This window comes from Rhodotorula toruloides (genome assembly GCF_000320785.1).
Source record: "Rhodotorula toruloides NP11 unplaced genomic scaffold Scaffold34, whole genome shotgun sequence".
NCBI lineage: Eukaryota > Fungi > Basidiomycota > Microbotryomycetes > Sporidiobolales > Sporidiobolaceae > Rhodotorula > Rhodotorula toruloides.
In genome coordinates this window covers 116859-138179 of record NW_015622994.1, presented here as the reverse complement: position 1 = coordinate 138179, position 21321 = coordinate 116859, and the positions used below count along the sequence as shown (strand labels likewise).

The window sequence follows — 21321 nt, the reverse complement described above, 5'->3', positions numbered from 1 at the left end:
ATCGCGGCTACGCGGGATTCCGCTGCTTTCGACTCTTTCCCGCTCGTCGAGTCGGCTCAAACGCTCCTCCTGCTTGACTCTTTCCTCTCACTCGCGCAAACGAACGCGCCCAACCACCCATCTCTTCCTCCCACCACACTTTCGCCGCATTCTTCCCGGCCTCCCCACCCCTCGACAGCTGACCATGCACATCCCCGCCAAACACGCCGAACACAGCATGCGCGCCATGCGCACGCTGATCCGCCAAAACCCTCTCGGAATCCTCACGACCGGCCTCCCTCACCCAGATTACCCCTTCCTCCAATCCTCGCACATCCCGTTTATCCTCGTCGAGCCGAAAGACGACGCCGAGCTGGGCGTACTGAGGGCCCATATGGCGCGGGCGAATCCGCAAGCTAAGGCGATGATTGCCTCGGCGAAGAAGGACCCGTCGAGCGGGACCTACTTCCTCGAACAAGAAGTCCTCGTCCTATTCACCGCCGACCCGCACGGCTACGTCTCGCCGAGCTGGTACACCGAGACTAAACCTGCGACCGGCAAAGTCGTACCAACATGGGACTACTGTGCGGTACAAGTCTATGGCAAGGCGACGGTATTTGGGGACGCGGCGGACGAGCGGACGAGCGAGTACCTCCAAGGCCAGATGGAGGCGTTGACGGAGCTCAGTGAAGCGAGTGTGGGCAAGACGGGCGACGGAGCATGGAAAGTCTCGGACGCGCCTGAGCGGTACATCGAGTTGCACAAGAAGGCGGTTGTAGGTGTCGAGATCCGGATCGACCGCGTCGAAGGACGGACAAAGATGAGTCAGGACAAGTCAGCGAAGGACGTCGAGGGAGTTGTAGCTGGATTCAGGAGTTTGCGGACCGAGGCGGGCGAGAAGATGGCGCAGGGCGTGAGACGGGCGGCGGACGAGGCGGTAGCAGCTAAGTCGGCGGAGTAGCTGGCTACTCTCGTGCATCGCGGTCTTTTCTCACCACTGGCTGAATGACTTGAGCGCGCCTTGCGAGTTCTCCGTGTCAAGGCGGCTGCACATCCTCCGCCAACTCCTCCCTCAACTTGGCCACCAACACACTCCAAGCCCTCGCCATCGTGTCCCACAGCTCCTCATCCTCGACCTCCAACGCGTCCACATCATGACACAACCTCCTGACCCACTCCAACCTCGCAATGACCGCTCCAAGTTCCGTAGGTCGGGATTCGAAAGGTGAGGGCGGGACGGGGTAGGTGATCAAGTTGCCGAGGAGCGAGGCGGTTGAGCCGGTGTGGATGTAGGTGTAGAGGACAGGCCAGACTGTGCGGAATGGGATTGAGATTGGAACGATAGGGAGCGAGACGAGCGGCATGATGCTCGACACGCGGGCGGTCGAGCCGAGTTGCAGGGGCGACGGTGGGGAGGGTGGAGAAGGGGAAGGAGAGGGCGGGTAGCGAGAGTCGTAGGTCGAGGTGTGAACATGCGCGAGCGTTCGACACTTGAGCGACCAGACGAGTCCGTGGATAGGGACGTCCATCTTCTCGTGCGAGACGGGGAAGGTGATCTGTAGAACGTGTGTCGGGATCGGGAGAGGCGCAGGAGGAGGGATGCAGAGAGCTGGCGGGTTATCCGTCGTTGGCTTGTCGAGACTGGGGGTGTAGGGGCGCGGCTGGATGATTGTTCGTTGCGAGGCTTCCATCAACTGGGGAGCTGTTTCGGAAGCATGTTAGCAGGATTCGAGAGCATCAAGGGGAGCGGACACACCCAGTTTGTGGATCGCGTCCAGCGTGAACTCGCGAGGCGGTTCATCTGGCGTCCACAACAACTCGCTCGCCGTGGGTCGCGCATTGCGGTATGTGCGCGCATAAGGGAAGGCCGGCAATTCAGTTGGAATGCGTAGGCGTCCTGTCGGATGGAAAAAGGCGGGAAGGGCGTATCGGGCGGTGTCGAGGACGAACCGACGTGCAGATGCGCTTCGGAGCCGTGCAGCGGGGTCCCTGAGCGGCGCATGCGAGTCCGATTGGCGTATTTGACGCGAGTGCAAGCGAGCTGAGCGAGCCCTTCGGTTGTTAGCGAGAGCGCGACTCCAGCGAGAAGGAGCTGAATGGGAGCGGGGAGGGGAAGTGCGGAGCGGAGGGGCTGGGCGGTCCGGACCGTGACCCTTTCCCGCGACAATGCTTCCTGGAAGCCGCTCACGACATAATGAGGCAGTCAAATGATCAGGGACGAGGGCGGAATCTGCCGCAAGACGAGCCTGATCCGGCGGCAGAGACGCGACAGGGAGGACGCCCTTGGAAGGCCTGGTCTCCAGCAGCCTGCGGCGTGCCCAGTCAGTCCGCGCAGGTTACACCGAGAACGACAAGCGAGAGGCTGCACGCGAAATGAGGCACGAAAGCCTGGCCGGGAGGAGAGCGAGAGGAAAGCAGGCGTTTCGTTCGCAACGCAGCCAGTCACGAGCCGGTGGCCCCGCAGCATGCACTTCGCTGAATGGCGAGCGACGTAAGTAGGCGACGATGCCAGGAGATGCGATACGGAGGTCGAAAGTGGATGGGAAGACGAGAGGCGGCCTTTGCGCGCGGAGAGCCGGCCTCCCTGCTTGTTTTCGTCTCCTTCGCCGGTCTCCTCTGCTGTGGTCGTGTGCCGTCGTCGTAGGTGCAGTCGCAAGCGCGAAGAGCGAGTCGTTGGCGCAGGCGAAGTCGGGAGAGGGCGGCGTCGACGAGGGAGCAGGAGCTCGCTTAACAGCGAAGGAGACGTCGCTGTCCCTTCAAGCGGCAATGCGGCTACTCCCCTGCGCACGGCGTGGTCGAGCGGTGGTCTTACGATGCGGTGGGCGCGCGTAAAGAGGCGAACGAGTCGCGAGCGATGAGGAACGACGAGGAGTGAGGCGGGAGGAACGGCGGCGTCTGGCGAGGTGGGAGTGGTCGCGTTCGAGCGACTCCGAGTCGGTGCGTCCGCTGAGCAGCATCAGCGCAGCCATGCGGTCGAGTGTGCGAGCGAGTGAAGCGGAGGAGGACAAGCCGTGGCGACGAGGCGAGCGAGCGGGTCTGCCTCCTCGTCCACGCCAGCACGAGCCTCGCAGCGCGAGGAGCAACAACTGACGACGTTGTACTCGCAGGGTCGACGTATAGCATCAGCCACGACAGCACCAGTCGTTGTCAGCCCGGTCCTGCTCCTCCTCGCTCTTGTCGCCTCCGACACGCTTGTCATCGCCGCAGGAGGCCTGACGCTTCGTGGCAGTCACAGATTGAAGACAGGTGAACACCTGAGACGAGTCGGAGCACACGGGTGCAGCTGTGGCGGTCGAGTGGAGTAGAGTCGACCAGCTAGTCTCCTCAGAGCCTGTCCAGGTCGACGATGGATGACCAGCTGTGCTGCGGGCGCATCCACAGAGCTGCTGTGCGCTGCAGCTGTGCCGGGACGGTTGGATCTCCGGGTCAAGCAGGATGGGAGGCGGTCGGCGGCTCAGCCAGGCGGACAGAGGAGGGTATCCTTCGACTGCGAGGACATGCTCGATCGTGGACGCTACAGCGACGCAGACACGACTCATCACCACTTCAGCTGTCACGCGCCGGGTCCTGCGCCTGCATCTGCGTTGGTCGTCCCGCCAGGACGGCAACGGAACGGCGCGGCGAAGGAGCGCGAGAAGGTACACGAGTGGCTGGCGTCGCGGGCGAGGGTCGTTCGCGCACACAGCTATCGTTCATCGTTGACGAGCGTCGTCGGAGCAGTGTGCAACAGGAGGACAAGAAGCGGGAACCGGCACTCGACGATCTTTCGTCCGTCCACACCGCGACGTGACGCTGGACCAGCTCACTTGCTCCGCCCGCCGTTGCTCAGCTTGCCTACATGTTACGCTCTTCACTTTCGACACACGCGCCTCACCGGATGCGCGACTGCCGCAGCTGCCCCGGTTTCTCTCGTCTCCCTCGACATGCGGTCGTTTTGACGGACGGTTAGACCGCCAGGACGCCTCTTCCAGCTCAACCACATCCACGTCTTCACTCTCTGGCTCAGGCCAGGTGCTCGACCTTCTACGCTGTGCGAGGAAGGCCGCTCTCGACGACCAACCGACTACCTACCGCCTGGAGGGCTCGTGCGGAGCGTGTGAGTTGCCTGGGCGGACCCTGGTCGGCCCCTACGAGCTAAGCTGGTCATGGCCCTTGTTGTGTAAACCCGGCGAGGGCATGGAAGATGCAGACGTTGGGAAATAGAGGGACGAGGAGACTTGGATGAGCAGGGAGCGCCTCGTGGTGGCCCCTCTGTTTCCAGTAGAGCTTTTTATCTTGCAAGACGTGCACCCAGCGAGATATCAACCGCCAGGAGGTGCGAGAGCGAGAGCTTGCCAGGCAAGGGACTTCGCTCAACCGGTTCGACGAGGACAACTCGCTTGCCAGCGCTTACACACCCTGCTTCCGGCTAACGAGGACGCGAGCAGTGCCACAGAGCTCGACACTCTTCGTCCTAACCGCCAGCGAGCCGCCCAGCGCTTGCGCCGTCCCCTCTCGTCCTCATCATCCTCGACCTTGGAGCGACGACGAGCGATGGCGCTCTCATCGCGGTACACGACCGCGACAGCCTTCCTCGAGCACGCCTCGACGGCAGACTTCTTCTCCTACACCGTCCCGACCTCTGCGCCCATCGACGAGTCGGCCCCTCCTCCAACTCTCGCGCAGGAAGACCACGCTCTCGCGACTTCGACGTGGTTCCCGAGCGCCGAGGAGGGCGGACAGTCGACTGGATTTGTGCTCTCGAGGATCGTGGAAGATGCGTATACACTCGAGCTGCGGTGGTGCGCGTTCAGCCGGACGGCCAGGCAGGAGGGGGACTCGATGGACCAGGACGGCGCGGTGAACGCCTTTGAGGACCTCGACAAGCACCCTGGGACCCTTCCACCTGTCCGCTTCACCTTTCCCTCCCGACTCGTCCCGACCCCGTCTTTCGTCGTGACCGGCTCCTCAACCGACAAGCAACTCCAGATCTACTGCCTCACCGAAGCCGGGTACCTCTACATCCTCACTTTCTCCCTCTCGAGCCTGTTCTACGCGGCAGAAGGGTTGGGCGAGGGAGAATGGAGCGACGAGTACAGGGTCGAGAGTCTCGCGGGACGGACGCCGGTGCTTGTGCAGGGCGTGGACGAGGGGAGGGTCGTTGTGGGTTGTGCGGACGGCTTTGCGGTCTGCGTCGAGCTCGCGGAAGGGAACGGTGAGCTGTTCGCGCAGTCCGAACCGCTTCTCATCTGCTCACCCCGCTCCTCCAGACGCAGGACTGGTCGAAACGGAACTCCGCATGCCCTCCTCCTTCTCCGTCCGATCGCTCATCCCCTCCTTCTCGACTCGCAACCTCGCTTCGCCAACAAAAGGCACCTTCCAGTCCGCCTCTTCCCTCGCCGCGCCCAACCAGCTCCTCTCAGTCGCCTGCGTTTCGTCAGCCACCGACGCCAACAGCCCGAGCTCGACTTTCGCTTTCGGTGTCACGCGCGATCGCAAGTTGCGCATCTGGAGTCTTGAGTCGGGTGCATGCTTCCGCGCCATCGACCTCCCGCGCGCCAAGTCCTCCTCGACCGCCCTCACTCTCGCCTCCTCCAACCCGTCTATCGACTCGCCTCAAGTGTCGCGCAACGGCTCTCTCCTCTCGCCTGCGCCGCAGACGCTCGTCAAGCTCGTTCAGGGATCGGAGTTGACCTCGTACCCCGCCTACCTCGCCCTCTTTAGCCCCGCAACAAGCGCTTCGCCCGCCGCTTTCATCCTTTACGGCCTCGCAACGGACGCTTCCTCAGGCGAACTGAGCGAGCTCGAACCTGTCGCGGAGCGAACGTGCCCGTCTGGCTCGATCGGAAGTCTCGTCGACTTTGTAGTCGCGAGGATGGACTTGTCGGGCGATGCGAGCTGGACTTTGTGGACGTGCTGGGACGAGGGAGGGGAGACGGAGATCCACACGATCAGTCTCGGCGAGCTAGATGCGCAGGCTGCCGAGACGGTCGAGGACGAGTGGGTCGTGGTTGAGCGAGGGGCGGCGGCCAAGACGGCGACGTGGACTGCGGCATACTTCGATGACCAGCTGCGCGAGTCGCCCGTCTCTGTCGCCGACACGTTCCTTCGACACATCTCCTTCCCTGGCCGATACCCTCCAGCGACACTCGACCACGCCTTGCAGCAGTATGAGGAACTCATCCTCTCGGAGCTCGATACCGACAGCGTGACGGCACCGGCGCAGTTCGGTCTCGATTATGCGACGCTGCTCGAGCGCGCAGCAGCAATTGTCGGGTCGACCGTCGTTCTGCAGCAAAGTCCGCAGACCGGAGCCTTCCTCCATGACGAGTATAACAAGCAGCTCAAGATCGAGTGGCTGCGCTTCATCGCCATGCTCAACGAGTCGCGCTCTGTCGCCCTGTACCCGACCTGCCTTGCGCTCGACGAGGACCGAGGAATCGCTGCCGTCTTCGGACGAGACAGCGTCACGGTGCCGATTGTCCGCGAGGCCGTTCACACACTCCGAAGCTTGTCGACGCCGCAGCAGATTCTCGCCGCCCAAGCCGAGCCCGAGGACCTCCTCGACCTTCCGCCCGCCCTCTCAGCCGACTACACCCTCCGCTCCGACATCCTTCCCCTCCTCGCCATCATCCGCGACCTCCAGTCTCGCCTCTCAACTAACGACCTGCGCACGCTCGAGTCGCTCCTTCTCGAGCAGATCAGGGCGCCGTTCACGGCCGACATGGAGGACACCGCGCTCGACCTGTTCGAGAAGGCGCTCGAATCGGCGCTTCTGGACGGCAGTGTCGCGCAGATTGTCGCCGCGCTGAAGGGGCTCGACAGCTCCGAGCGGGCAGTCGACACGTTCCTTCGCCTCTTGACGAGCGAACAGCTCTCGCCCATCGCGGCGAGTGCGGCCGATGAGCAGCCTGCGACGGATTTGTCGAACGCCCTTCTCGCCGATGCGTTGTCAACGAGCATTGAAGCGCGCTACGAGCTCGCCAAGGGTCTCGTCGCAATCTTGCTCATCGTCTGGGCGGGGGAGGACGAGGAGGCGGTCGAGGCAGACGTCGGCGTGGCGCCCGCCCCTCAGGAGCGCCTCTTCGCCCGTCTCGACCAGACGACCGCCGCAGCAATGACCACTCTGCACGCCCTCGCCGCCATGCAGTGGATCGCAGCGGAACTCGCTCCGCCCACCGCCGAAGCGCTCGCTGCGGTGCAGAAGCAGCTCGGCTCACCCGGCGACGACGGCGTTCTCGAGCGCTTTGGCGAGCTACGGATGAAGGACCACGACGGAGCGGATGTCATTCCCGTGCCCACGTACGGTCTTCTCCCGGCCCTCCTCCGCACACCCGACTTTGCCGCCTCCCTTCTTCCCGCCTCACGCTCCTCCCTTCCTGTCGCCCTTGCTTTCGCTGCAGCGGGCGTCTTCCGCGCCTTCGGCATCCTCCCCTCTCCCACCGCGACGCAGCCCGAATCGTCGACTGCCTCGACCATCATCGGCATGCGGCTGCAACAACTCGCCTTGCCGGCACAAGCAGCTGAGTGGGTCGAGCTGTGGCCGAAGACGGCGGGGATGAGCTATGTCCGCGGCCGGGCCATGCTGGACTTGCTCGATGGCGAGGAGGCGAGCAAAGCTTTGGAGAAGGCGGCAAGCGGTCTTTGTGCGTCCCTTCCGCTTTCCGTTCGCGATCATATCCGCTGACTCTTTCCTTCGCAGACGGCGCAGATCTGGTTGATGATGACGATGACTCGGCCGCAGCCTTGCTGGCCATCCTCCCAAGCGAAGTCGGATCTTCGCTTGCTCGCTACTACCAGCACGTCGTCTCGCTGTTCGTGCCGACCTCGTTCGACGGCGCCATCGCACGGTTCGCGCAGCTCGCCCTCGATGCGCTGACGACGGAAGGCCTGCACGACGAGGTTGCAGAGAAGGACTTGTGGATCAAGCTGTTCCGCAGCTACGCAGCACTCGGAGACTACGTCAAGGCGTACGAGGTCGTCATGGCCGCCCCATATCACGAGACGTGCGTCTGACCCCCATGCCGTCTCGTCTCGTCTCTTCTGACCGCTCTCCTCGCAGCCAAATGACCTGCCTCGCCCACTTCATCTCGGTCGTCTGCGAGAATGGCGCTGCTTCGCTTCTCACGACTTTCTCATTCTCCGGCCTCGAAGCCGACCTCGAGCGCAACCTCGCCTTCCGCGCCCGCAACTCGGACCCGCTCGCTCGTCCCAACTACTACCGCGTCCTGTACGCGTATCACACCGCCAAGGGGGACTACCGAAGCGGTGCGTGTCGATGCACATCTTCTTTGCCACTCTTGTTCTGACACGGCGCCTCCTTCCAGCCGGCACCGTCATGTACCAGCAAGGCCGACGACTTGGCGAGCTCAGCTCCAAGCAGCCTGGCTCGTACCGCGACATTGCGACGCTTCAGTGCCAGAGCTACCTTGCCGCGACGAATGCATTGTCGCTCGTCGCACGGGAACACGCCTGGGTCGCCGTGGTCGAGGACGAAGCTTCAGAGCGGGTGCGCCCGACGTCCCTCTCACAACTCGCCTCGCCGAGCTGACTCTTCTAAGCAGGGTCACAAGCGACGCAAACTCGCCTACCACATCCCGGAGGACGAGTTCGAGCCGTCTATCGCCTCTCGCCAGCTGGAAGTGTTGGACGTCAACGACATCCGCAAGGGGTACTGCATCGCCCTCTCTCGCCTTCAGCTTTCGACTGAGTTTCCCGAGCTCGAGCGAACAAGTGGGTCTCCGGTCTCTCCTACACCGGATTCAGCCGCCTGACGCTCGTATTCGCTCAGACTTCCACCTCGACCCGGACTCGGTCGTCGCCCTCTTCTCGCAAATTGGCAACTTCGAACAAGCGTTCTGGGCGGGGCGAGTGCTCGATGTCGACCTTTCCTCGCTCTTCGAGGTCATTACCGAACGCTGCGTCACGTTGGCGCAGAACCCCGAAGGGTGCGTCCGCCGTCCGCGCGGAACTTACGCGGCTTGCTGACTTTCGATGATGCATAGCGCGGAGGACGCAAGCTGGGTTGCCATGTCGAGCGAGGCAGCAACCTGGGAAGGCTCGCTTCCGAGCAAGGCCTGGCGACTACTCGAGCGGCACCTCGAGCGACACGACCGCGACGTCGGCCAGCGGTATCGCCTGGTCGTGCTTGAGCGGACGTTGGCGCTCAACCGAGGCGGAAAGATTCCCTCTTTCTTGACCGAGCACGTCAAGCAGCACGACTTGCCTGCGCTTCTCCGCACGCTCATCAAGTACGACCGGTTGGATGAGGCGTTCGCGTTCAGCTTGGATGCGCTCAAGGTGCGTGCTACGACTAGCTACCCAGTTGCATTCGCTGACACTCCTCGATCAGTCTGCTCCGTCGCCTTCCACTCCTTTCTCGACGGCCGAGCCTTGGTCGTTGTACGACCTGCTCCTCTCCATTCCTTCTGGCGACTCGGCGTCCTTGTCGGACGACGTTCTCAAGCAGCGGCAAGTCGAGCTTCGCGAAGCGGTAGATGCGCGACTGGCGGCGCTGGACAAGGCGGACAAACAGGTGCGGAAGGCATGAGCAGTACGCGAACTCGCATGCAAAGCAGGCACTGTTTCCTCAGCATCCTGGCAAATCTGCGAGACTGCTGCGACTGCTTGAACTTCTCAACTTGTCTACAATTCCTCGCCCTCGATCATTCCGCACCTCCGTTAATCTGTTGCGCCTGCGCCTGAGCGGCTCGCGCTGCTGCTTGCTGAGCTGCCGCTGCCTGAGCCTGCGCCTGAAGCAGCTCACGCTGCCGCTGCTGGAGCATTTGCAGCTGTTCGGGCGTGAGCTGCGGTGTCTGGCCATTCGGGAGCTGCTGCATCTGGATAGGCGGCGTGCCGTTGACTCCGAGCTGAGCGTGCGCGGCAGACGGCGAGCCGGGGAGCGCGGCTGGAGTGCCGTTCGGCGAGGCGTGCGCGGCCGCTTGGGCGGCCATAAGCTGAGGGTGACGACCCTGTTGACCGGGCGGACCTTGCTGCTGGAGACGTTGTTGCTGCTGCTGCTGAGCGGCGGCTTGCGCAGCGGCTTGCTGCTGACGAAGGCGGATCTTCTGCTGGTCCTGCTCGGCGCGGAAGACGGACCATTCCATCGGCGACCAGGTCGGGCGAGGCGGCAGGTTGTGCGACTCGTGCATGCCCATGTTAACTCGTCGAGGGAAACCGCCGGCTGCGAAGCGTTGAGCGAGAGTAAGCGACCGAGCAACGAGGACTGGGGAGAAGGTGAGACGCACTGTTCTGCTTGCTCGCCGCCAGCTCACGCTTCTTCTGCGCCCGCTTCATCGCCTCCATGATCGCCGCATGCCGCGCCTTCTTCTTGCTGCCGTCGCCGATAATCGGGAGGGGCTTGCCGGTCTTGTCGACGGGCGGCATCCAGTCGGGCGGCGGGCGAACGATCTCGGTACCGTCAGGCAAGGTCTTCTTGCTGCCAGGTCCGACGAGCCTGTCCCACCGATCGTAGACGTCCCAGGCTTCGCGGCGGTCTGGCGCAGGGCGGTGCGTGGCCAGATTAAAGACGTGCGAGATGAGGTTCCAGTTGAACCCGTACTGCTTCTGTAGCGCGAGAAGCATCGCGTCTTCCTCGGGCAGCCAGAGGAGCGTAGTTGCGCGCAGCTCTGCGTTCGGCAGCTCGGCCGGCTTCTGCAGGACGTCCCCGAGGACAGCGTCTTTCGGTCTGCGGCCGGCGAAAAGGGCGGATGCCGATGTCGGCGCCGTCTCGCGGGGGTCAATCGGCTCCTTGATGTCCTCGATGAAGGTGCCGGTGCCAGGAGCCCAGTGCTGCTTGTCGACCCGGGTCTTGCTCGGCTCGAGGGTGCCGACAAGGAGCGGCTTACTCTCGAGCAGGCGAGTGACGTGCGCGAGTCGACCTGCCCATGCGGACGAGTCCTCGACGCGGCGGTCGAGTGAAGGGTCACTCGCGACGGTAAAGTCGGAGTAGAGCGGAAGGTCGGGGAAGAGGTTGGTGAAGTCGTATGCGAGGAAGGGATTCTCGTCGAGAGGCAAGCTCGCCGCCTCAACTGCAGCTTCCTGCAACGCGGCGAGGAAGAGCGGGTCGACAATGGTGTCGTCGTGCGGCGCGTCGAAGATTGGTCGACGGAAGGTGATGAGGTTTTGGACGTGTCGGGCTTGGGCATCTGCTCGTTCCGCCGCGAGCTGCTGAGCCTGCGAGCGAGACATGCCAGAAGTCGACGGCGCAGGCGTCGCCTCGTTACCGGCACTCCCGCCAGCTTTGCCTGCTCCCGGCGGCGCATTCGCGACAGGAACGACCGGGTTTGCCGGAGTCGACTTCGTCGTCGAGTTGCCGGACGAGGTCGCAGCCGTAGCCTGCGCGGGGGCTGGTGTCGCATCGTCCGCCTCGCCGTCCGCATCCTCCTCGCCATCCGCATCCACGTCCTCCGACATCTCGCGCTCCTTTCCCTTCCCCTTGTCCGCCTTCTTCGCTTTCTCCTCCTCCGCGTCCTCGTCATCCGCCTCAACCTCCATCTTCTCCTTCTCCGGCATCTCTCCCCGCAAACGCGCCTCGACCTCCTCGTCGCTCAGTCGCCGCGGTTCCCGTACCTGCACTCGCAGCGCCGGTCGATCGTCCTCTGACGCTCGGACATAGGCGCGACATGCGCGAGCGAGCTTGTACGCTGTCACGACCTTCCAGCGCGTCTCCTGGCGGAAGTCGATCTGCATCCATCGCTGGGCACGAACGGGTCATTCAGCTTGGTGACATCAAACAAAGCGAGTCGAGGAGGAGACGCACCATCTCGTCAAGGACATGATCCCAGTGCGCTTTCGGCACAACTCCCGTCCGCTGCTTCTTCGGCTGCCTAAAACTCCACTTCCTCTCCGCCTTGAGCTGCTCAATCCGCTCAAACGCCCGGATGGACCTCATCTCGTCCGTCCCGACCTGCCATTCGTGCGTCGTGAGCGCGTTGTGCACGCGCTTGCCGGGGCCGAGGAACGTCTTTGCGCCCATGTGCTGGGCGCGGACGTGGAGCTTGTACAGGTCGGGCTGGATGAGCTGAGAGGACGAGGAGGGTGCGGTCGACTTCGACGCCTTCTTGTTGTTTGAGCGGAGAAGGAGGGACGTGTTGAGGCGCCGGCGGAGGATGTCGTGACGAACGGGAGGGAGAGTCGATGCGTAGTCGGAGGAGATCTCCTCGATACCGAAGAGTGACGTGTAAGGCGGGACAGGGACGAAGGGAGGTCGAGCAGGGCCAGCTACTGGTGGAGTCGTTGCGGCATGACCCTGCTGCGTACCTTGCAGAAGGTAGGGAGAGACAGTTGCTGGTTGTTGGGACGTCGAGGGTGTAGGCGAAGGCGAGACGGCGGTGGAAGCAGGTGCGGATGGAGCGGTAAGGGAGATCTGCGGTTGCGGCGTCGTCGCGGCGGTATCTGTTCCTGCTCGTGCAGCAGTACCGTTTGATGCACCTGACGTCGTGACTGACACGCCTGGGGGCGCGAGAGCCTCGGCAACGGCCATCTCCTCGTCCTCTTCCTCCTCGCCTTCCGCATCTTCTTCCGAATCGTTCACGACATCGCTACTGAGCGGAGGTTTGGCCGGCGTTACGGGGACTGCTTGCCGTGCGGTGGTCGTCCGCGAAGGAGGAGGAGGGCTGGGAGAGAGAGGCGCAAGGGAGAGGTCGAGTTGCTGGAGACTGCGACGATAAAGAGCGTGAGCTGGAGAAGGGCCGGTTCACTGGGAAGCGCGACGCACCTTTTGGCATCGCTGAAGCGTTGCTTGAACTGCTCGAGCCCCTGGGTCACCCCTTCGCCGCGATCAGGACCGCCTGCCAGCTTTCGCCGTTTCCGCCCTCTCAAGCCAGCCTCAAACTCGACAGATCGCCCCTTGTCCTGCACCGCGACCAGCAGATCCGCCAGCTGTTCATCCCGAGTCGATGCGAGTGCACTGCGAGTCGTATGACGAGAGAGTGGGCGAGCAAGGTCAGCAAACAGGTGCGAGAGAGGGCCGTAGGAGAGCGCAAGCCGACGCACGCCAGCCTCGCCTCTTTCGGCTGGATCGCGCGGCTCCGCATGGTCATGTAGTCCGCCTCTGTTCGACTCTGCGCACGAGAAACCCTCGGGCGGCGTCAGTGTGCGAGTTCGCGTGTTTGGACCACGGCTGACACGGGTGGACGAAGAGGGCGACAACGCACGTCCGCGGCTTGGCTGGCGCGCCCCATGGCCTGTCAGAGAGCGTGAGAACGTAGCGAGACCAAGCCTGGCAGTCCTGTGAGCGTGTGAGGCGTGGAAGAGGCGAACCTCTTCTCATCGCCACGACTTTGCTCTCCTCGTCGACCTCGAACGCACGCGACGCTCGCTAGGTGGCCTGCTGTGGTGCCAGTGCTGCTCGACGGATTACATCGATCCATGTCACTGCCTCGCCTTGCTCCCGCGAGTCGCGGTCCGCCCTGGGTCCTGCTACTTGTTCGGCGTCCTCATCAGCTTGCGCGGCACCAGCGCCTTAGGGGTCGATCAGACAATGAGGAAGCTTGGATTCACGGGGTTCACATGCACGCTACTGGCCGCGGGCGCTGGTACCGTTACTGTCCTGCTGGTCCTGCTCTTCCGCTCCCACTCGAGCTGGCGATGCTTCCTCTCACTGGTCCTGCGAACGGACAGTCATGTTGCTCTCTGACACCGCTGATATCGTCGCCCGCCGACGCCAGCGGCGTACTGCGCTCGCTCGCTCGGCACGAGACAGCCCGTTGCGCTTGAACACGCTACGTTGCAGCTGCACGCTTGTTGTCGTTCCTATCTACGGGGTACGGATCCTTCAGAAGTCAAGGTATAAGAGCTAGGGAAGGGGAGGGAAGGAGGGGAACGCAGGCAACCCAGGAAAGGCGTCGAGCTTAGTACGAGAAGGTCTTCGAGAGCGGGAGGTTGCGACTGCTGGTCCCGACGCTGACCTTGAACTCGCCCGACGGGATGACCCAACCCTGCTTCTCGACGGACCAGACGGTGAGATCCTTGTTGCGCAGGTCGAAGTAGACGTCCTGCGACTCGCCCGCCTTGAGGAACGGCTTGGCGAAGCCGCGGAGGTTGTGGACAGGCATCTTGTTGGGCGTCGAGTCTGGGAAGGTGAGGTAGAGCTGCGAGGGGCGGACGTTAGCGAGGTGAGAGAGGCGGAGGAAGGAACGGGGCGCACCTGCGCAACTTCGGCACCATCGACGGAGCCGGTGTTCTTGACGGTCGCCTTGACGGTGTACACGTAGTCGTACAAGCCCGAAGCCTGCTTGCCGTTGATGAAGAACTTCTCCTTCGTCTCGCGGATGGCGGGCGGGTTGGCCTTCTTGTTCTGGTAGAGCGAGAGGCCCGAGACGTTGAAGCTGGGGGCGCAACTTTGTTAGCTCGACTTCAGGAGGCGGAAAGGGAGAGCAAGACGCACGTCGTGTATGACTTGCCGTAGCCGAACTCGAACAGCGGCTCGATGCCCTGCTTGTCGAACCACTGCGATCCGGAAGGCATCAGCCTGGGTTCGCTATGATCACGAAGCGTGCGAGCCCACCTTGTAGTCGATGAAGACACCCTCGGTGAAGTTGGTCGTCGGGTTGACAACGTAGTCGCCGTGGTAGATCGCCTTTTGGTCGTAATCGCTGATGTTCTTCGCGATCGTGAACGGCAGCTTGCCCGAAGGGTTGACGTCGCCGAACGCGACGCGAGCCATTGCCGTACCGCCCTCCTGGCCGCTGAAGTACGTGAAGAGGACGGCGGTAACGTTGACATGGTCGATCCACTGCGACATGTCGACGGGGCCGGGCGCGGTGATGACGACGATCGTGTTGTTGTGGCGGTCAGCGACGTAGTTGATCAGGTTGTCGCCATTGTTGCCGAGCTGTTGCGGAACGACGCGGTTAGCCGGCGGTCGTTTCGACGAAGAAGTCAACGCACAGTCAAGTTGACGCGGTCGTAGCCCTCGGCGCCGATGGCGTTGACGAAGACCATCGTCGCGTCAGCGTAGAGGAGCTTCTCGTCTAGAATTGAAGTGTTGGAGCGAACGGCGTTGGGGACGACACCTACCAAGGGGTCGCTGCGACGCCTCGAGGTCAGCTCTCGAACTCGTCTTGGAAGGGAAGGAGACCCACTCGTAGTAGTACCCGTCAACAACGACAGGACGCTTCTCCTGGCGTCCACGAGCGGTGAAGGCCGAAAGCGGGTCGACGGCGTAAGGCTCCTCCGAAGTGCCACTACCGAAGCCGTCGCCAAGGAAGCCTTCGACGATGAGCGACGGGGTGCCCGCGACAATCGGCACATTCCCAAAGATTCCGAAGCGACCGGGAGCAGCGGCGGACCCGACGACTGCGTAGTTCGAGCGAGGAGGCAAAGGAGGAGGGAGGAGGCCAAGGTCAGCGACCCAGACGCTATTGCCTGCCAGACAAGCCAAACATTGCCTGCCAGACGCTATTGCCTGCCACAGAGAGAGACGTTACGCACGGATGAGGTCCTTGGGCTTGCAAAGCGGAAGACCCAGGTTCGAGGTCCTGTTGTTCTTGAGGAGGGTGATGCCTTCCTCGGCGACTTTGCGGGCGGTGTCGGCGGTCTCCTGGCTCGCGACGTAGCGGTCGTAGTCGACCGCAGGGAGGGAAGACTGGTTCAGAGCGAAATACGGGACGAGCATGCTGCGGGCCAGAGGGAAGTCGTTAGACGTTTTCAGCGACGACGCAAGCGAACGAGCGATTGCGCACCGGATGATCTTGTCGTCAAGGAGAGCCTCGGGCACGCTGCCGTTCTGGATGGCCGGAGCGAGCTTGGCGCCGAAGAGGTTGACCGACGGCCTGTTCGAGCGAGGTCAGCGGCTACTTCCGGAACATGAGCCGTGATGCGGACGCACTCGGAAGCCTCAACGTAGTCGGTACCGTTGAGAGCGGCGCCGAGCGTGGTGTGGCCAGCGTACCAGTCCTGCGGCGCAGAAAGGTTGTCAGCTCGCCGTCAATCGTCCTTGTTCGACGCCAACGATGGCTGGGGACGCGTCGATGTCGGCGCAAGCTCACTGTAACGACAAAGCCGGGGAAGGCGAGCTGTTAAGAGGAGAAAGTCAGGCAAAGGGTGCGGAAAAGGCGGGAGAGGACTCGGCTCACCTCCTCTTTGAGGATGTCGATGAGGAGCTCCTTGTTTTCGCATGCCGCGGTACCATTCAGCTTGTTATACGAGCACATGATCTGTCATTCTTAGCGTCAGCACGCGCCTGGATACGAAGGAGAGACAGACGCACTCCGCCCGCTCCGGCGCGAACAGCCTCGGCGAAGGGCGCGATGTAGAGCTCGCGAGCAGTCGCCTGGTCGATGATCGAGTCGATGATGTGGTCGAGTGGTCCAGCGATGTACCCAGTATCGGCGAGACCTTGGCGGAGGTACTCCTGCTCGTCTGCGAAGGTCAAGGTCGGCAAGGTCAGTTCTGTTGACTTCGCGACGAGATTGACGCTGGAACGAAGCGAAACTCACTGCCGTAGAAGTGCTTGACGAGGCCAGTCACGCCCTCCTTCTGGAAACCGTCAACGGTGAGGCGGACAGCTTCTCCCGCCAGGTAAGGCTCGCTCGAGAAGCCCTCCCAGTTGCGACCGCCGTAGACGGACCTGCCCATCGGTCCAACGACGATGGAAAGAGGGACCTGAGCGCCGACTTCGGCGTATTCCTTGCCGATCGCGAGAGCGCGCTCGTGGATCAAGTCGCGATCCCAGGTCGCGGCGGCCGTCACCTCGGCGGGGAACTGGGTCGAGTAGCGAGTCTGGCGGACACCGGTAGGGCCATCGGCGAAGCAGATGCCCTGGTTGATGCCGGCACTCGGGAGAGGGAAGGTGATGCCCGCGCATCCGCCGTATGGAGTGTTGACCGAGAAGCCGCGCAAGTCGGTGAAGTTAATCTGCCGAGACGAGGAGGAGCGTCAATGCCGTCAATTCGGAGGAAGAGGGAGAGGAGGGCCACAGCGTAACAAGCCGAGGCAAGCAACGCACCTTCTGGTCGAAAGACAATCCACCGACGACCTCCTTGGCCTTGTGGAAAGCGTCGAGCCACTTCTGATTCGTGAAGCCATCGGCAGTGAGGATACCCGTGCCCGCGGTCGACGATGCGGACGAGGTGGGCGCAGAACTGGCGGACGAGGGAGCAGTCGCTGGGGCGGCCACAGCCGAAGCGGCGGCGAGCGTGAGGGCAATAGACGTCCTCGTAAGCATATTGGCGGTCTGTCCTCGGCGAGCGAGGCGAGTAGTGCGGACGAAGCAGAAAGAGCGAGTCCTTCCTCTCCTCCTCGACTCTCGACGATGTCCCCACGCCGTCTCCATCCGGTGCACTACAGGCCCGTAAGCTGGGGCTGATTCCCTCCACTCGATGGTCACAAAGTGTGTCGCCCACGACTGATCGGAGGTGCGAGGCTGCACCCAAAACGACGCTAGCGAGAGGAGGCAGACGTCGCGAGCGGGAAAATGCAAGGCCGAGCGCCGGGTGCTAGTAATCGAGCTATGTCGAGCATTACTGACGCTGTCGTAAGGAGGAGCCGAGCCGCATCGATGAGCTTGTGGAGCGCGAGCGAGGCGCGATGCGACCGTGACGGAGAGGAGGCGTCCGGCCGGACCCCGAGCGGAAGTCACGCCGCTTGCCCGCCGCAGCCAGCGTGCTTTCGGCGTTTCTAAGCCGGAGACAGCGTGCTTTCGAGCTGCGTAGCGAGGCGAGGAGGAGGGGGACGGCGCGAGCGCAGGGAGCGAGGAGGCGAGGAGGAGGAGGAGAGGCGGCGAATAGCGAAACTCGGTGCGCACGTTCGGGGCGACAGACAGAGCACCGAGAATGACAGTCTGATGCATTGAATAGTATTGCGTTGCAAGTGAGCTGCTGCTCTTCAAAGAAGGAGGGAAGGGACCTGACACGGAATCACCGCGACGACGAGGGCGTCTAGTACGAGAACGTCTTCGAGAGCGGGAGGTTCCGACTGCTTGTGCCGACGCTGACCTTGAACTCGCCCGACGGCATGACCCAGCCCTTCTTCTCGACCGACCAGACGACGAGGTCCTTGTTGCGCAGGTTGAACTCGACCTCTTGCGATTCGCCCGCCTTGAGGTACGGCTTGGCGAAGCCACGGAGGTTGTGGACGGGCATCTTGTTGGGCGTCGAGTCTGGGAAAGTGAGGTAGAGCTGCGAGCGGGCGGATGTTAGCGAGGCGAGGGAGGCGGAGAACGAGGGAACAGGTCGCACCTGGGCAACCTCGGCACCGTCTACCGAGCCGGTGTTCTTGACAGTCGCCTTGACGGTGTAGACGTAATCGTACAAGCCCGAAGCCTGCTTGCCGTTGATGAAGAACTTCTCCTTCGTCTCGCGGATGGCGGGCGGGTTGGCCGTCTTGTTCTGGGAAAGCGAGAGACCGGAGACGTTGAAACTGTGCATTTCGAGCGTCAGAATCTCGTCTAGAATCGCGAGAAGAGAATAGAACGCACGTCGTGTACGACTTGCCGTAGCCGAATTCGAAGAGCGGCTCGATGCCCTTCTTGTCGAACCACTGCGAGCCGAGTCACCGTCAATACAGCATCTTCCGGGAGCAGCTCTGTCGCAACGCACCTTGTAGTCGACAAAGACGCCCTCGGAGAAGTTGGCGACGGGGTTGAGTTTGACGCTGCCGTTGTAGATCGCGCCTTGGTCGTAGTCGCTGACGTTCTTGGCGATAGTGAAGGGGAGCTTGCCTGAAGGGTTGACATCGCCAAACGCAACGTTTGCCATCGCTGCTCCGCCCTCCTGACCACTGTAGTAGGTCATGAGAACTGCCGTGACGTTCTCGTGCTTGATCCATTTGGACATGTCGACGGGTCCAGGGGCGGAGATGACGACGATGGTGTTGTCGTGGCGGTCAGCGACATACCTGATGAGGTTGTCGCCGTTGTTGGCGAGCTGCGGAAGCTCCAAAGTCAGCGCAAGCGTGATGCAGGCGAGAGAGAATGGACGCACGCTCAAGGTCGTGCGGTCGAAGCCTTCCATGGCGATGGCGTTGGTGAAAACGAGCGTCGCGTTCGAGTAGGCGAGCTTCGACTCGAGGTACGAGATGTTCTGGCCGAAGGGAGTCTGGATGAAGCCCGCCTCGGGGTCGCTGCATCCAGGAGTCGGTCAGGTTCATCCGGCTCTGCAAGCGGGGAACGGTCGACGCACTCGACAAAGTAGCCATCGACGGCGACCGGACGCTCCTCCTGCTGCCCGCGCGCCGTGAACGCCGAGAGCGGGTCCTTCGCGTAAGGCTGGGGACTGCCGCCCGAGCCAAAGCCGTCCGAGACGAAGCCGGTGTAGTCGCTCTTGGGAACGTAGTAGGTGATGCTGTTGAGGTTGTTGAGGATGCCGTAGTGCGCGGGAGCAGCAGCGCTTCCGACGACTGTAGGAGCGAGAGTCAGTTCTCCTCCAGTGCCGGGGCAGTACGCGAGACGTACGAATGAGATCCTGCAAGTTCTTGAGCGGCAACCCACGGCCGGTCTGGTTCGAGTTCTTGAGGAGCGTGATTGACTCTTCCGCAATCTTGCGCGCGACAGAAGCCGAATCCTTGTTGGCGACGTAGCGGTTGAAGTCGATCGCGGGGAGCGAGCTCTGCTTGAGAGCGAAGTAGGGCGTCAACATGCTGTGGAGAACGAGCGTGAGCTGTTGAAGCGGCAGAGCTGGAGTTGCGAAGGACGAACCGGACAATCTTGTCGTCGAGCAGGGCCTCGGGAACGCTGCCGTTCTTGACAGCCTCGCCGAGGAACGAGCCATAAATGTTGCCCTTGACGCTGCGATTGGAACGGAGTGAGCCACAAGATCGAGGGGGAAAACCGAGCGTAACTGGCTCACCTTCCCGCCTCGACGTAGTCGGTTCCGTTGAGCGCCGAGCCGAGCGTGGTGTGTCCTGCTCCCCAGTCGCTCAGGACAAAGCCAGGGAAGGCAAGCTGACGAGTCCGAGAGTCAGTACAGAGAATCTCGAAGGGCAAGAGACGCGGCTCACCTCCTCCTTGAGCAAGTCGATCAGGACCTCCTTGTTCTCGCACGCGAAGGTGCCGTCGACTTTATTATACGAACACATGATCTGTCAATTTAGCGTCAGTGCGCGCCCAGAGCTGGAGGAGAGAGCTGAAGGAGGAGAACGCACAGCGCCCGCACCAGCGCGGATCGCCTCGGCAAAGGGAGACACGTAGAGTTCCCTCGCGGTGGCCTGGTCAATGACCGAGTCGATGGTCTGATTCGGGTAGTTGAAGAAGTACCCGCCCTGCGGCGCGCCGAGACGGAGCCACTCCTGCTCGTTGCCGTAGAAGTGCTTGACGAGGGCCGTAACGCCTTCGTCCTGGAAGCCCGTGACTGTCGTGCGAACAGCCTCGCCGGCGAGGTACGGCTCCGCCGAGAAGCCCTCCCAGTTGCGTCCGCCGTAAGGCGACCTTCCAGCCGGACCAACGACGATGGAGAGGGGTACGTTCGCTCCGATCTTGGCGTACTCCTTGGCGAGGCTCGACGCGCGAGCGTGGAAGAGGTCGCGATCCCATGTCGCGGCGGTGGTGACCTCGGCCGGGAACTGGGTCGAGTAGCGCGAGTTGATGCCCGTGGGTCCGTCGGCGAAGCAGATGCCTTCATTGATGCCGGCGCTCGGGATGGGGAAGGTCAAGCCCGAGCAGCCGTTGGTGTCGCCGCGGAGGTCGGTGAAGTTGACCTAGTGGGGAAGGCGTGAGTGCGAGCGGGGGAGGAGAAGGACGAGAGGGATGAAACTGACCTTTTGTTCGAAGGAGAGGCCGGCGACGACCTGCTGAGCCTTCTCGAATCCTTGGAGCCACTGCTGGGACGTGAAGCCCTCGGAGGTGAGGACGCCGGGAAGAGTGGAAGCGGAGGCCGCGGGCGAGGAAGAGGAGGTCGAAGAAGAGGGAGCAGGTGCGGCGACAGCGGTGCCGGCCGCAACGGCGAGAAGCAGTGAGCTCTTTGTGAGCATGTCAGAACGGTCAGGCGGGCAAGGAGAGCACACGAGAGAGAGAGAGAGAAGCGAGCGAGCGTTCTTTCGCCGTTCGCGGCCCCGTCTTGGCCCCCGGCGGGACTGCTCTTCCGCTGAACAGATGAGATGAGCGGGCGGCTGTCGAGCGAGATGGGCCCCGAGACAGCACTAGCGGTCGATCGGTCGTTCGTCGAGGCGAAGAAATCAGCGCGGAACGGGGTTCGCGCGACCAGAAAGTGACCGGCGTCAAGGGATGAAGCCCGGCGGCGTGTGGGCCATCGATGTCGAACACGGGCACGGCAGTGACCTGTGCCGCGGCTCGCGTGCGCGACTCGGGCCAAGTGAGGTCCATACACCCGAGCAAGCGAGAGGTGAGAGGGAGAGTCGTAGTCTCGAATAGGGGGCCGTTGTAATCAGTTCACTCACGCTCCGAGGTGAGCTGGCTGCCTGCTG

The 21321-nt window shown here is 62.7% G+C and overlaps 6 protein-coding genes across 6 annotated transcripts; 2 read left to right on the top strand and 4 right to left on the bottom strand.

Moving 5' to 3' along the window:
- Nucleotides 1-184: 184 nt before the first annotated feature.
- On the top strand, nucleotides 185-940 carry RHTO_05586 (transcriptional regulator; the record flags this gene model as incomplete). Its single annotated transcript, XM_016419247.1, has 1 exon — nucleotides 185-940. The coding sequence occupies one exon, from the start codon at nucleotides 185-187 to the stop codon at nucleotides 938-940; it is 756 nt and encodes a 251-aa protein (XP_016269958.1).
- Nucleotides 941-1016: 76 nt separating this feature from the next.
- On the bottom strand, nucleotides 1017-1981 carry RHTO_05585 (uncharacterized protein; the record flags this gene model as incomplete). The annotated part of the gene is made up of 3 exons (XM_016419246.1): nucleotides 1017-1681; nucleotides 1736-1876; nucleotides 1930-1981. The coding sequence occupies 3 exons, from the start codon at nucleotides 1979-1981 to the stop codon at nucleotides 1017-1019; spliced, it is 858 nt and encodes a 285-aa protein (XP_016269957.1).
- Nucleotides 1982-4512: 2531 nt separating this feature from the next.
- On the top strand, nucleotides 4513-9508 carry RHTO_05584 (nuclear pore complex protein Nup160; the record flags this gene model as incomplete). Its single annotated transcript, XM_016419245.1, has 9 exons — nucleotides 4513-5173; nucleotides 5229-7604; nucleotides 7661-7964; nucleotides 8021-8226; nucleotides 8286-8467; nucleotides 8523-8691; nucleotides 8750-8906; nucleotides 8964-9258; nucleotides 9311-9508. The coding sequence occupies 9 exons, from the start codon at nucleotides 4513-4515 to the stop codon at nucleotides 9506-9508; spliced, it is 4548 nt and encodes a 1515-aa protein (XP_016269956.1).
- Nucleotides 9509-9623: 115 nt separating this feature from the next.
- Nucleotides 9624-13142, bottom strand: RHTO_05583 (chromatin modification-related protein; the record flags this gene model as incomplete). Its single annotated transcript, XM_016419244.1, has 6 exons — nucleotides 9624-10141; nucleotides 10206-11655; nucleotides 11720-12617; nucleotides 12677-12868; nucleotides 12955-13022; nucleotides 13116-13142. The coding sequence occupies 6 exons, from the start codon at nucleotides 13140-13142 to the stop codon at nucleotides 9624-9626; spliced, it is 3153 nt and encodes a 1050-aa protein (XP_016269955.1).
- Nucleotides 13143-13811: 669 nt separating this feature from the next.
- RHTO_05582 (beta-glucosidase, glycoside hydrolase family 3 protein) lies at nucleotides 13812-17128 on the bottom strand (the record flags this gene model as incomplete). The annotated part of the gene is made up of 14 exons (XM_016419243.1): nucleotides 13812-14051; nucleotides 14108-14288; nucleotides 14348-14409; nucleotides 14468-14794; nucleotides 14851-14989; nucleotides 15045-15258; nucleotides 15394-15578; nucleotides 15645-15734; nucleotides 15791-15858; nucleotides 15951-15977; nucleotides 16038-16118; nucleotides 16172-16323; nucleotides 16401-16818; nucleotides 16910-17128. 14 exons carry the CDS (start codon nucleotides 17126-17128, stop codon nucleotides 13812-13814), a joined length of 2403 nt encoding a protein of 800 aa, XP_016269954.1.
- Nucleotides 17129-17840: 712 nt separating this feature from the next.
- Nucleotides 17841-20868, bottom strand: RHTO_05581 (beta-glucosidase, glycoside hydrolase family 3 protein; the record flags this gene model as incomplete). The annotated part of the gene is made up of 12 exons (XM_016419242.1): nucleotides 17841-18080; nucleotides 18141-18321; nucleotides 18380-18441; nucleotides 18501-18827; nucleotides 18885-19023; nucleotides 19083-19299; nucleotides 19355-19539; nucleotides 19598-19687; nucleotides 19749-19843; nucleotides 19900-19980; nucleotides 20044-20595; nucleotides 20656-20868. The coding sequence occupies 12 exons, from the start codon at nucleotides 20866-20868 to the stop codon at nucleotides 17841-17843; spliced, it is 2382 nt and encodes a 793-aa protein (XP_016269953.1).
- Nucleotides 20869-21321: the final 453 nt, after the last annotated feature.